This window comes from Pleurodeles waltl, chromosome 11 (genome assembly GCF_031143425.1).
Source record: "Pleurodeles waltl isolate 20211129_DDA chromosome 11, aPleWal1.hap1.20221129, whole genome shotgun sequence".
NCBI lineage: Eukaryota > Metazoa > Chordata > Amphibia > Caudata > Salamandridae > Pleurodeles > Pleurodeles waltl.
In genome coordinates, this window is record NC_090450.1 from 991632363 (window position 1) to 991646538 (window position 14176).

Consider the following 14176-nt stretch of genomic DNA (forward strand, 5'->3'; position numbering starts at 1 on the left):
TAGCCACCACCTGGGCAAGGGAGAGGGCCTCCTGGGGGTCACTCCTGCACAGAAGTTCTGTTTCTTTAGGGGCTGGGGGCTGCGGGTGCAGGGTCTTTTCCAGCCGTCGGGAAATGGAGTTCAGACAGTCGCGGTCAGGGGGAGCCTGGGGATTCCCTCTGCAGGCGTCGCTGTGGGGGCTCAGGGGGGACAACTTTGGTTACTCACAGTTGTAGAGTCGCCGGAGGGTCCTCCCTGAGTTGATTGTTCTCCACCAGTCGAGTCGGGGTCGCCGGGTGCAGTGTTGCAAGTCTCACGCTTCTTGCGGGGAGTTGCAGGGGTCTTTAAATCTGCTCCTTGTAACAAAGTTGCAGTTCTTTTGGAGCAGTGCCGCTGTCCTCGGGAGTTTCTTGTCTTTTTCGAAGCAGGGCAGTCCTCAGAGGATTCAGAGGTCGCTGGTCCCTTGGAAAGCGTCGCTGGAGCAGGGTTCTTTGGAAGGCAGGAGACAGGCCGGTAAGTCTGGGGCCAAGGCAGTTGGTGTCTTCTGTTCTTCCTCTGCAGGGGTTTGTCAGCTCGGCAGTCCTTCTTGTAGTTGCAGAAATCTAATTTCTAGGTTCAGGGAGAGCCCTTAAATACTAAATTTAAGGGCGTGTTTAGGTCTGGGGGGTTAGTAGCCAATGGCTACTAGCCCTGAGGGTGAGTACACCCTCTTTGTGCCTCCTCCCAAGGGGAGGGGGTCACATCCCTAATCCTGTTGGGGGAATCCTCCATCTGCAAGATGGAGGATTTCTAAAAGTTAGAGTCACTTCAGCTCAGGACACCTTAGGGGCTGTCCTGACTGGCCAGTGACTCCTCCTTGTTGCTTTCTTTGTTCCCTCCAGCCTTGCCGCCAAAAGTGGGGGCCGTGGCCGGAGGGGGCGGGCAACTCCACTAAGCTGGAGTGCCCTGCTGTGCTGTGACAAAGGGGTGAGCCTTTGAGGCTCACCGCCAGGTGTTATAGCTCCTGCCTGGGGGAGGTGTTAGCATCTCCACCCAGTGCAGGCTTTGTTACTGGCCTCAGAGTGACAAAGGCACTCTCCCCATGGGGCCAGCAACATGTCTCTAGTGTGGCAGGCTGCTGGAACCAGTCAGCCTACACAGATAGTCGGTTAGGTTTCAGGGGGCACCTCTAAGGTGCCCTCTGTGGTGTATTTTACAATAAAATGTTCACTGGCATCAGTGTGCATTTATTGTGCTGAGAAGTTTGATACCAAACTTCCCAGTTTTCAGTGTAGCCATTATGGTGCTGTGGAGTTCGTGTAAAACAGACTCCCAGACCATATACTCTTATGGCTACCCTGCACTTACAATGTCTAAGGTTTTGCTTAGACACTGTAGGGGCACAGTGCTCATGCACTGGTACCCTCACCTATGGTATAGTGCACCCTGCCTTAGGGCTGTAAGGCCTGCTAGAGGGGTGTCTTACCTATACTGCATAGGCAGTGAGAGGCTGGCATGGCACCCTGAGGGGAGTGCCTTGTCGACTTACTCATTTTGTTCTCACTAGCACACACAAGCTGGTAAGCAGTGTGTCTGTGCTGAGTGAGGGGTCTCCAGGGTGGCATAATACATGCTGCAGCCCTTAGAGACCTTCCCTGGCATCAGGGCCCTTGGTACCAGAGGTACCAGTTACAAGGGACTTATCTGGATGCCAGGGTGTGCCAATTGTGGAATCAAAAGTACAGGTTAGGGAAAGAACACTGGTGCTGGGGCCTGGTTAGCAGGCCTCAGCACACTTTCAATTCAAAACATAGCATCAGCAAAGGCAAAAAGTCAGGGGGTAACCATGCCAAGGAGGCATTTCCTTACACAACCCCCCCCAAACGAAAGAGGATGAGACTAACCTTTCCCAAGAGAGTCTTCATTTTCTAAGTGGAAGAACCTGGAAAGGCCATCTGCATTGGCATGGGCAGTCCCAGGTCTGTGTTCCACTACAAAGTCCATTCCCTGTAGGGAGATGGACCACCTCAACAGTTTTGGATTTTCACCTTTCATTTGCATCAGCCATCTGAGAGGTCTGTGGTCAGTCTGAACTAGGAAGTGAGTACCAAAGAGGTATGGTCTCAGCTTCTTCAGGGACCAAACCACAGCAAAGGCCTCCCTCTCAATGGCACTCCAACGCTGCTCCCTGGGGAGTAACCTCCTGCTAATGAAAGCAACAGGCTGGTCAAGGCCATCATCATTTGTTTGGGACAAAACTGCCCCTATCCCATGTTCAGAGGCATCTGTTTCCACAATGAATTGCTTGGAGTAATCTGGAGCTTTTAGAACTGGTGCTGTGCACATAGCTTGTTTCAGGGTGTCAAAGGCCTGTTGGCATTCTACAGTCCAGTTTACCTTCTTGGGCATTTTCTTGGAGGTGAGTTCTGTGAGGGCTGTCACAATGGATCCATATCCCTTCACAAACCTCCTATAGTACCCAGTCAAGCCAAGGAATGCCCTGACTTGAGTCTGGGTTTTTGGAGCTACCCAGTCCAGAATAGTCTGGATCTTGGGTTGGAGTGGCTGAACTTGGCCTCCACCTACAAGGTGTCCCAAGTAAACCACAGTTCCCTGCCCTATCTGGCATTTGGATGCCTTGATAGAGAGGTCTGCAGATTGCAGGGCCTTCAAAACCTTCTTCAGGTGGACCAGGTGATCCTGCCAGGTGGAGCTGAAGACAGCAATATCATCAAGATAAGCTGCACTACAGGATTCCAGCCCAGCAAGGACTTGATTCACCAACCTTTGGAAGGTGGCAGGGGCATTCTTTAAACCAAAGGGCATAACAGTGAACTGATAATGCCCATCAGGTGTGGAGAATGGCCCCTGGAGCAAAAGAAAAGACAGCATTCTGATTTGCCAGTACCCTGCTGTTAAGTCAAAGGTACTTAAGAATTTGGCAGCCCCTAATTTGTCTATGAGCTCATCAGCTCTAGGAATGGGATGAGCATCTGTCTTGGTGACAAGAGTTGAGACCTCTGTAGTCCACACAAAACCTCATCTCTCTCTTTCCTTCTTTGGTGTGAGGTTTGGGGACTAAGACCACTGGGCTAGCCCAGGGGCTGTCAGAGTACTCAATTACTCCCAATTCCAGCATCTTGTGGACTTCCACCTTGATGCTTTCCTTAACTTGGTCAGACTGTCTAAATATTTTGTTTTTGACAGGCATGCTGTCTCCTGTGTCCACATCATGGGTACACAGGTGTGTCTGACCAGGGGTTAGGGAAAAGAGTTCAGCAAACTGTTGTAGGACCTTCCTACAGTCAGCTTGCTGTTGGCTAGAGAGGGTGTCTGAGTAGATCACCCCATCCACTGAGCCATCTTTAGGGTCTGATGAGAGGAGATCAGGGAGAGGCTCACTCTCAGCTTCCTGGTCCTCATCTGTTACCATTAACAGATTTACATAGGCCCTGTCATGGAAGAGCTTAAGGCGGTTCACATGGATCACCCTCTTGGGGCTCCTGCTTGTGCCCAGGTCCACCAGGTAGGTGACCTGACTCTTCTTCTCTAGTACTGGGTAAGGGCCACTCCATTTGTCCTGAAGTGCCCTGGGGGCCACAGGCTCCAGAACCCAGACTTTCTGCCCTGGTTGGAATTCAACCAGTGCAGCCTTTTGATCATATCACAACTTCTGGAGTTGTTGGCTGGCCTCAAGGTTTTTACTTGCCTTTTCCATGTACTCTGCCATCCTTGAGCGAAGGCCAAGTACATAGTCCACTATGTCTTGTTTAGGCTCATGAAGAGGTCTCTCCCAGCCTTCTTTAACAAGAGCAAGTGGTCCCCTTACAGGGTGGCCAAACAGAAGTTCAAAGGGTGAGAATCCTACTCCCTTCTGAGGCACCTCTCTGTAAGCAAAAAGCAGACATGGCAGGAGGACATCCCATCTCCTTTTGAGTTTTTCTGGGAGCCCTATGATCATGCCCTTTAATGTCTTGTTGAATCTCTCAACAAGGCCATTAGTTTGTGGATGATATGGTGTAGTGAATTTATAAGTCACTCCACACTCATTCCACATGTGTTTTAGGTAAGCTGACATTAAGTTGGTACCTCTGTCAGAAACCACCTCCTTAGGGAAACCCACTCTGGTAAAGATACCAATGAGGGCCTTGGCTACTGCAGGGGCAGTAGTCGACCTAAGGGGAATAGCTTCAGGATACCTAGTAGCATGATCCACTACTACTAGGATGTACATATTTCCTGAGGCTGTGGGAGGTTCTAGTGGACCAACTATGTCCACACCCACTCTTTCAAAGGGGACCCCCACCACTGGAAGTGGAATGAGGGGGGCCTTTGGATGCCCACCTGTCTTACCACTGGCTTGACAGGTGGGGCAGGAGAGGCAAAACTCCTTAACCTTCTGGGACATATTGGGCCAGTAGAAGTGGTTGACTAACCTCTCCCACGTCTTGGTTTGTCCCAAATGCCCAGCAAGGGGAATATCATGGGCTAAGGTCAGAATAAACTCTCTGAAACCCTGAGGCACTACCACTCTCCTAGTGGCACCAGGTTTGGGATCTCTTGCCTCAGTGTACAGGAGTCCATCTTCCCAATAGACCCTATGTGTTCCATTTTTCTTGCCTTTGGACTCTTCAGCAGCTTGCTGCCTAAGGCCTTCAAGAGAGGGACAGGTTTCTTGTCCCTTACACAACTCTTCCCTTGAGGGTCCCCCTGGGCCCAAGAGCTCAACCTGGTAAGGTCCCAGCTCCATAGGCTCAGTTCCCTCAGAGGGCAGAACTTCTTCCTGAGAAGAGAGGTTCTCTTTTTGGTGATGTGTTGCAGCTGGTTTCCCAGCTGACTTTCCTTTTCTCTTGGTAGGCTGGGCCATTTTTCCAGACTCCAGCTCTACTTTTTCACCCTGTGCCTTGCACTATGCCCTAGTCTTGACACACACCAGTTCAGGGATACCCAGCATGGCTGCATGGGTTTTCAGTTCTACCTCAGCCCATGCTGAGGACTCCAGGTCGTTTCCAAGCAAACAGTCTACTGGGATATTTGAGGAGACCACCACCTGTTTCAGGCCATTGACCCCTCCCCACTCTAAAGTTACCATTGCCATGGGATGTACTTTAGTCTGATTGTCAGCATTGGTGACTGGATAGGTTTGTCCAGTCAGGTATTGGCCAGGGGAAACCAGTTTCTCTGTCACCATGGTGACACTGGCACCTGTATCCCTCAGGCCCTCTACACTTGTCCCATTAATTAAGAGCTGCTGCCTGTATTTTTGCATGTTAGGGGGCCAGGCAGCCAGTGTGGCTAAATCCACCCCACCCTCAGAGACTAATGTAGCTTCAGTGTGACACCTGATTTGCTCTGGGCACACTGATCCCACTTGGAGACTGGCCATTCCAGTTTTAGCTGGATGGGAGTTAGAAGTGGTATCTTTCTTGGGACAGGCATTGTCTCCAGTTTGGTGTCTAGACTGACTACAGTTACGACACCAGGCCTTTTTGGGATCAAAGTTTTTACCCTTGTACCCAGAATTGTTTTGTGAAGAGGCTCTGGGCCCACCCTCCTGTGCAGGTTTTTGGGGGCCTGTAGAAGACTCTTGACTATTTTTGTTTTTGGCTGTCTCAACACCTTTCCCCTGGGGAGGTTTTGTGACCCCTTTCTTTTGGTCACCGCCTGTGGAAGTTTTGGACACCCTAGTCTTGACCCAATGGTCCGCCTTCTTTCCCAATTCTTGGGGAGAAATTGGTCCTAGGTCCACCAGATGCTGATGCAGTTTATCATTGAAACAATTACTTAATAGGTGTTCTTTCACAAATAAATTGTACAGCCCATCATAATCATTTACACCATTGCCTTGAATCCAACCATCTAGTGTTTTTACTGAGTAGTCTACAAAGTCAACCCAGGTCTGGCTCGAGGATTTTTGAGCCCCCCTGAATCTAATCCTATACTCCTCAGTGGAGAATCCAAAGCCCTCAATCAGGGTACCCTTCATGAGGTCATAAGATTCTGCATCTTTTTTAGAGAGTGTGAGAAGTCTATCCCTACACTTTCCTGTGAACATTTCCCAAAGGAGAGCACCCCAGTGAGATTTGTTCACTTTTCTGGTTTCACAAGCCCTCTCAAAAACTGTGAACCATTGGTGATGTCATCACCATTTTCATATTTAGTTACAATCCCTTTGGGGATTTTCAACATGTCAGGAGAATCTCTGACCCTATTTATGTTGCTGCCACCATTGATGGGTCCTAGGCCCATCTCTTGTCTTTCCCTTTGTATGGCTAGGATCTGTTTTTCCAAAGCCAATCTTTTGGCCATCCTGGCTAACTGGATGTCCTCTTCACTGGAGTTATCCTCAGTGATTTCAGAGAGGCTGGACCCTCCTGTGAGGGAGCCAGCATCTCTGACTATTATTTTTGGAGTCAGGGCTTGAGAGGCCCTGTTCTCCCTGGATAGGACTGGTGGAGGGGATTCTTCCTCCAGTTCACTATCATCCTCCTCTGTGTTATCCACAGAGGGGTTGGCTCTATCATACTCTGCCAACAGCTCCTGGAGCTGTACTTTGGTAGGTCTGGAGCCCATTGTTATTTTTCTTATGTTACAGAGTGACCTTAGCTCTTTCATCTGGAGATGGAGGTAAGGTGTGGTGTCGAGTTCCACCACATTCATCTCTGTACTAGACATTAATCTTCTAAAAGTTGGAATGCTTTTAAGAATCTAAAACTAGTTCTAGAATCTAATTCAAACTTTTACAAACTTTTAAACTCTAAAAGAAATGCTAACAGGGACTAACACAAGGCCCTAGCAGGACTTTAAAGAATTTAGAAAACTTTTCAAATTGCAAAAATCAATTTCTAATGACAATTTTGGAATTTGTCGTGTGATCAGGTATTGGCTGAGTAGTCCAGCAAATGCAAAGTCTTGTACCCCACCGCTGATCCACCAATGTAGGAAGTTGGCTCTGTATGTGCTATTTCAAAGTAAGGAATAGCATGCACAGAGTCCAAGGGTTCCCCTTAGAGGAAAAATAGTGGTAAAAAGAGATAATACTAATGCTCTATTTTGTGGTAGTGTGGTCGAGCAGTAGGCTTATCCAAGGAGTAGTGTTAAGCATTTGTTGTACATACACAGACAATAAATGAGGTACACACACTCAGAGACTAATCCAGCCAATAGGTTTTGTTATAGAAAAATATCTTTTCTTAGTTTATTTTAAGAACCACAGGTTCAAATTTTACATGTAATATCTCATTTGAAAGGTATTTCAGGTAAGTACTCTAGGAACTTTGAATCATTACTTTAGCATGTATACTTTTCACATAAAACACAATAAGCTGTTTTAAAAGTGGACACAGTGCAATTTTCACAGTTCCCGGGGGAGGTAAGTTATTGTTAGTTTTCACAGGTAAGTAAGTCACTTACAGGTTTCAGTTTTTGGTCCAAGGTAGCCCACCGTTGGGGGTTCAGAGCAACCCCAAAGTTATCACACCAGTAGCTCAGGGCCGGTCAGGTGCAAAGGTCAAAGAGGTGCCCAAAACGCATAGGCTATAATGGAGAGAGGGGGGTGCCCCGGTTCCAGTCTGCCAGCAGGTAAGTACCCGCGTCTTCGGAGGGCAGACCAGGGGGGTTTTGTAGGGCACCGGGGGCGATACAAAGTAGCACAGAAAGTACACCCTCAGCAGCGCGGGGGCGGCCGGGTGCAGTGTGCAAACACGCGTCGGGTTTCCTTCAGTTTTCAATGGGAGACCAAGGGGTCTCTTCAGCGATGCAGGCAGGCAAGGGGGGGGCTCCTCGGGGTAGCCACCACCTGGGCAAGGGAGAGGGCCTCCTGGGGGTCACTCCTGCACAGAAGTTCCGTTTCTTTAGGGGCTGGGGGCTGCGGGTGCAGGGTCTTTTCCAGCCGTCGGGAAATGGAGTTCAGACAGTTGCGGTCAGGGGGAGCCTGGGGATTCCCTCTGCAGGCGTCGCTGTGGGGGCTCAGGGGGGACAACTTTGGTTACTCACAGTCGTAGAGTCGCCGGAGGGTCCTCCCTGAGTTGATTGTTCTCCACCAGTCGAGTCGGGGTCGCCGGGTGCAGTGTTGCAAGTCTCACGCTTCTTGCGGGGAGTTGCAGGGGTCTTTAAATCTGCTCCTTGTAACAAAGTTGCAGTTCTTTTGGAGCAGTGCCGCTGTCCTCGGGAATTTCTTGTCTTTTTCGAAGCAGGGCAGTCCTCAGAGGATTCAGAGGTCGCTGGTCCCTTGGAAAGCGTCGCTGGAGCAGGGTTCTTTGGAAGGCAGGAGACAGGCCGGTAAGTCTGGGGCCAAGGCAGTTGGTGTCTTCTGTTCTTCCTCTGCAGGGGTTTGTCAGCTCGGCAGTCCTTCTTCTTGTAGTTGCAGGAATCTAATTTCTAGGTTCAGGGAGAGCCCTTAAATACTAAATTTAAGGGCGTGTTTAGGTCCGGGGGGTTAGTAGCCAATGTACACCCTCTTTGTGCCTCCTCCCAAGGGGAGGGGGTCACATCCCTAATCCTATTGGGGGAATCCTCCATCTGCAAGATGGAGGATTTCTAAAAGTTAGAGTCACCTCAGCTCAGGACACCTTCGGGGCTGTCCTGACTGGCCAGTGACTCCTCCTTGTTGCTTTCTTTGTTCCCTCCAGCCTTGCCGCCAAAAGTGGGGGCCGTGGCCGGAGGGGGCGGGCAACTCCACTAAGCTGGAGTGCCCTGCTGTGCTGTGACAAAGGGGTGAGCCTTTGAGGCTCACCGCCAGGTGTTACAGCTCCTGCCTGGGGGAGGTGTTAGCATCTCCACCCAGTGCAGGCTTTGTTACTGGCCTCAGAGTGACAAAGGCACTCTCCCCATGGGGCCAGCAACATGTCTCTAGTGTGGCAGGCTGCTGGAACCAGTCAGCCTACACAGATAGTCGGTTAGGTTTCAGGGGGCACCTCTAAGGTGCCCTCTGTGGTGTATTTTACAATAAAATGTACACTGGCATCAGTGTGCATTTATTGTGCTGAGAAGTTTGATACCAAACTTCCCAGTTTTCAGTGTAGCCATTATGGTGCTGTGGAGTTCGTGTAAAACAGACTCCCAGACCATATACTCTTATGGCTACCCTGCACTTACAATGTCTAAGGTTTTGCTTAGACACTGTAGGGGCACAGTGCTCATGCACTGGTACCCTCACCTATGGTATAGTGCACCCTGCCTTAGGGCTGTAAGGCCTGCTAGAGGGGTGTCTTACCTATACTGCATAGGCAGTGAGAGGCTGGCATGGCACCCTGAGGGGAGTGCCATGTCGACTTACTCATTTTGTTCTCACTAGCACACACAAGCTGGTAAGCAGTGTGTCTGTGCTGAGTGAGGGGTCTCCAGGGTGGCATAAGACATGCTGCAGCCCTTAGAGACCTTCCCTGGCATCAGGGCCCTTGGTACCAGAGGTACCAGTTACAAGGGACTTATCTGGATGCCAGGGTGTGCCAATTGTGGAATCAAAAGTACAGGTTAGGGAAAGAACACTGGTGCTGGGGCCTGGTTAGCAGGCCTCAGCACACTTTCAATTCAAAACATAGCATCAGCAAAGGCAAAAAGTCAGGGGGTAACCATGCCAAGGAGGCATTTCCTTACACTAACCCTATACTGAGAGCATAGTGAATGGACCAGTCAGCATTATGCTATACTCACAATATATACGAAGCAAAGATAAGGAAACCTACAGCAGGTCTGTCCCCAGGGTAGAAGGTAGAGAAGTGGGGGTCAGCAAAAGTCTTGTTGGTGCCAGAACAGTCAGTGAATTTCTGATTACTTTTCGGCATGCTCTGTCTCATGGAATCTTGGATTGTTTCAAAGTTCAGTCATCTGCTCTGCCATATTTTAATCTGGACAAAAAACTAACCCAACCTTGATTGTTTTAGCGGAAGCCACCTCACCTGTTCAATGTTGGCCCAGAAGTGCTGGATCTGCCGGGCAGCTGATGAAGCGATACGCCGTAGTCTGCTTTCTTCGTCCCTCTTTGCTCTTTCTCCCATTAGCTGCTTCTCCTCACAGTGTCGGGCTGCTGTCCTCACCAGCTGAGACACAAGGGCAACGGTCAGAATTACTGCTTCAAGTAACTCTAATCTGTCATATACAAGTGCTTTCTGCTCCTTTTGGAATAGAGTGGTATTCACTTTTATCAATTAACACTGTCAGGATCTATTGTTCTCTAATGGGACTTGGTTTGTAGGCTCCACTGTTAAACAAAGGTAGTAGAGATCAGTTATTTTTGTTCCTTTAAACATGTTTAGTTTAAACCTTCACAGCGGGGTAAGCAAGAGCATTTTGTGGGACGGAAAGAAAAGAAGGGGTATACTGTCCTCCCATTTGAATGAGAATAAAGCTAAGTGATGTATTTAATGCTCAAAGACACTGTTGCTAGTGGTGCCCAGCACACACATCTTCTTAAGTGCCCTTGTCTACTGCCACATTAGTTTACAGAAGTGTAACATTCTTGTGAAACCAATGGTTAATATTTCTGTAATTTATAGTCTGGAACCTTAGAAACATTTATCCTCTTGTACTATACATTCTTTAATCGAGGAGGAAGCATTTGTTGCTTGTAAGTGAACAGTGCAAAACCACTGTAACATCTTAGAGCTAAATGGGCTCATAATCTGAAAGCACCATCTTATCACAAATTTATGCATCAATGAATCAGGTCATCCCAATTAGTTGGAGAACAATGGGCCTTACATGCCTAGCCTATTCTGCCTTCACTCCATAAATATAAATTTTGTAAATCTACTTCTGAACATGTACCAACGCTGCAGCTTTCAATTAACTGATTGGGTGTAAGTTCCCACCTAAGTCTTTTCACTATTATGAGTCCTGTGTAACTCGGAGAAAACTTTGGGACCACTTTTGCTTTCATGACCCTCCATCCCTGGCACTCTATTAGCTACATAATTTTACCAATTATTTGGCAAAGACGTACTGAGGAAAGCTTTGGAAGCTTGTTCTTTTGGCTAGACCAGAAAGACTAAATAGCACACAATGTCAGGATGGAACAATACAGGCCATCTTAAAGGCAAGGGCCGAGGAGATGACAGACATTTCTGTGCAAGTGGAAAAAGAAGCTTGAGGTCTACCAAAACATGCACATCATTGCCTCAAATTAGATTGTGATGCTTTCTGTCACACCCAAAGCCTTTCACATTTATACTAAGGATTGGTCAATATTCGCCTGGCAGCCACAGATAGAATGGACTAAGAAACGTGCTTATCAGAAATCCTCACACTTTTTTTTTTTTTTTTTTTAATCCATTCAATGGTGCTCTGAGGCCTATGCCCAAGTGTATAATATAAGGTAATTTCCTGTCCTGACAGGACCAGGTGCATGAGTGCACCATTACTGTGGCCCAGAAACTCAGAATTGCATACAATGGTGGAAAATGGCAGGCATGTAAATTTTCCTCTAACACCAGTGCACGATCCCTGCCTACATTTGTGCACCTTTACCTGTTACACTAGAAAATCAGTTGGTTCAATTCATAACATAGCCTTGTTAATGTCCTCGATACTGGCACAGCCTGCTATATATGTTGTAAGATTAAAGTTCTTTGTTTTGTCTTTTATGAAATAACATCTCTTAGGAATATAGAGAAAGTTCCAGGTTTATGGTGCTTACAGCTACACGTAAACACCAAGTCCTGCAATACTGAACTTGAACGTGTGCTATACTTGTCATTTTCAAATATTACCTATTTCATTGACTAGCATGGTCCATAAAGTACCGATCCCATCAGACATTTCAGATTCTGCCCTTCAAGGCCCTCAATTGCACAGTGCCAACGTAGCTCACACAACATTATCCAGAAACTCTCTTGCATATGACCTGCATTCTGTAGTTTACACCTTCATGTCAGCCCAAAACCTTAGTGTCCCGTCCAGATTTCTGTCCATTAGCTAGTTCACCCTCCTGCACTGAGACTTTATCATCAGCTACCTGTGGGCTACCGCTATATCGCACTGCTCAGGCCCACCGTAAAAGACCACTGGCTGACTACAAAGCAACTACATTATCTTCCTTCCAAATACCTACTTAGTTTCTTCCTATAAAGATACAACCTGGAAATAAACAATACCTGATGTATATAGCCACTGTCCATTCACCAAACATTTACCTGTCTTCGTTGGTACTTTTTTACCTATAAATTAACCCTTATTATAAAATGCGTGTTAGGCTACTCTAGCAAATAAGCTTTGAATGAGCAGCTATAGTTCTGTGGTGTCACAGGTATCTGAAAAAGAGCACCGATTGTACTCAGTAGTAACAAAATAGATAAGTCACATGCAAAATCTTCAACAGGAAACGTGTACTTCAGAGCTAGAGAAAAGCAGTGACACCCAGTTAAATGTATGCCAGGAAATCAGATGCAAACAATGATTAGTTACCAATCTACACATGAAGTAGCCTAAATACTCTTACCTTCTTAGCTGCAGCCATTTTCCACCTTCTTTCTTGAGCAAAATCCGCCGCCATCCATTCCATCTCCTCCAGCAGATAATCCCAGTGAGACTTGGGTCGTGGAGGCTCCTGCAGCTTGGGCAGCCTCCTCGGAGACCACAAACCTTCCTTCCGCAGTTCTGCTATACGCTGATGCACTTGGTTTTCCTAAAAGGCAAACATTCACAATATTATGTGCAAGCAATATTTCACATGAACTGTTACAGCAGCACAGCACCAACGCTCTTGAGCAACCTAGGATTGCTGCGCCTGAATGTTCGTCAACAGTAAATTTGCATTGGAAGCAAACTGATAGCTAGGCCTCATCAACTTGGAGGACCTTGATATGGCACCAAAGGACTTTTGTAAATCACATTTAACAATATTTATTATGGATGTTTCAAGTTTCATAGAGGAATTGGTCGATAATTGTTAACATATTGTTCTAAAGTGTTTTAATAATATATCATCTATCTTTATCCTTAACTACTGCCTTACGAGAACATTAAATCCCTGTTGCTAACTCTTAAAATGACCCTAGACTTGCATTAAACTTGTCCCAACTCCAAGTCTTACCTAGACACAACGTCCCTACTGTGCCCTTAACCTTGACTCATATGGATTCTGTAACACTAAATTCAACCCTGCACCTGACCCCGACAATCACATGGCAGGAACCCTGATATATAAACCTAGCCTTGATTGAACACCTTGAGTTAAACACTCATCTTTACCCATTACTCTAAACCAGATCCTGTCCTTCACCTTATTCAAATGTCAATGACATAAGAAATGAAAATGTATGGTAAAGTAGAACTATCAGAATCCACTATTAATATTATTGAGCAACATGTTATTAATACTGTTTGCACTGACGTCATGAGTGCTGCCCCCTCCTTTTGATTAAATTAGCATTCAGATGCCAGTAGACATACATTGAACTGCAAGTTATTATGCTGTATGTGTTGATAAAACAGCCTGGCAGGTGTCATATTGACCAAGGCAGAGATTAGCACCTTCTGTGAGAAGTAAATTCTGTGAAATACTGGTTTCAGGGGTCTTTAATAAATAAAATAGCTGCAAGAAAATAAAAAAAATAAAAAAGGTTAAACTGTGGAAAAATCACTATCGCTAAGAATGTGTTGAATACCCAAAATAAAAAAACACTAGGAGTTTTTTGTCAAGTGTCTGCATGAGTTACTACCATATCACTGCAGATGGTTGACTGAGACGCATTTCTGTGAAAAAATATGGATGCAAGCAACATACAGTTATCTATTTAGCTCAAATGGCTTTCATGTTGTACATATTTAAAAAAATATTCCAACAGCAATTGTGGTTCACAGACATTTGATTTCCAATAATAACTGCCTTGTTTAAAAATTATGTTGACCGTAGATGTCTTAAAACATGGTTTTAGAAAAGTTTGCATCGCTTTGTAAAAGGCTTCCAGGATTCTGTGCCATGGCAGTATTATTCAGTCAGCATCTATGAAGAGCACATGATGGGGAGCATACATATCGCTGATGAAACGGTCATTCTATTTCAGCCTTATTCAGTCTAAAGCCATAAAGTTACCATACCCACCTGACTGTGCTGCATAAACCAGACACACAAAAAAAAGAGCGCTTTCAGTGGCATAGCATTCTCTAAACTTACACTGTCACATCCCTCTTCATCCACAGCAGACAGTGAGAAAACATTGACTTATGCAGATTCATTCATTGGGGTCACTATTGAACAGCTCATTTTATGCTTTAACAC

At 46.6% G+C, this 14176-nt stretch overlaps 1 protein-coding gene across 8 annotated transcripts in view; it reads right to left on the minus strand.

Annotated features, from left to right (window-relative positions):
- The window catches only part of EP400 (E1A binding protein p400), a 601391-nt gene that overhangs the window by 525724 nt on the left and 61491 nt on the right, over positions 1-14176 (minus strand). For all 8 annotated transcript variants that reach the window (XM_069215336.1, XM_069215331.1, XM_069215335.1 and 5 more), the window contains exons 7-8: positions 12395-12580; positions 9858-9998 (exon numbers count right to left, since the gene is read on the minus strand). In XM_069215336.1, the coding sequence (XP_069071437.1) occupies positions 9858-9998; positions 12395-12580 (327 nt within the window). The remainder of the gene's footprint in view (positions 1-9857; positions 9999-12394; positions 12581-14176) is intronic.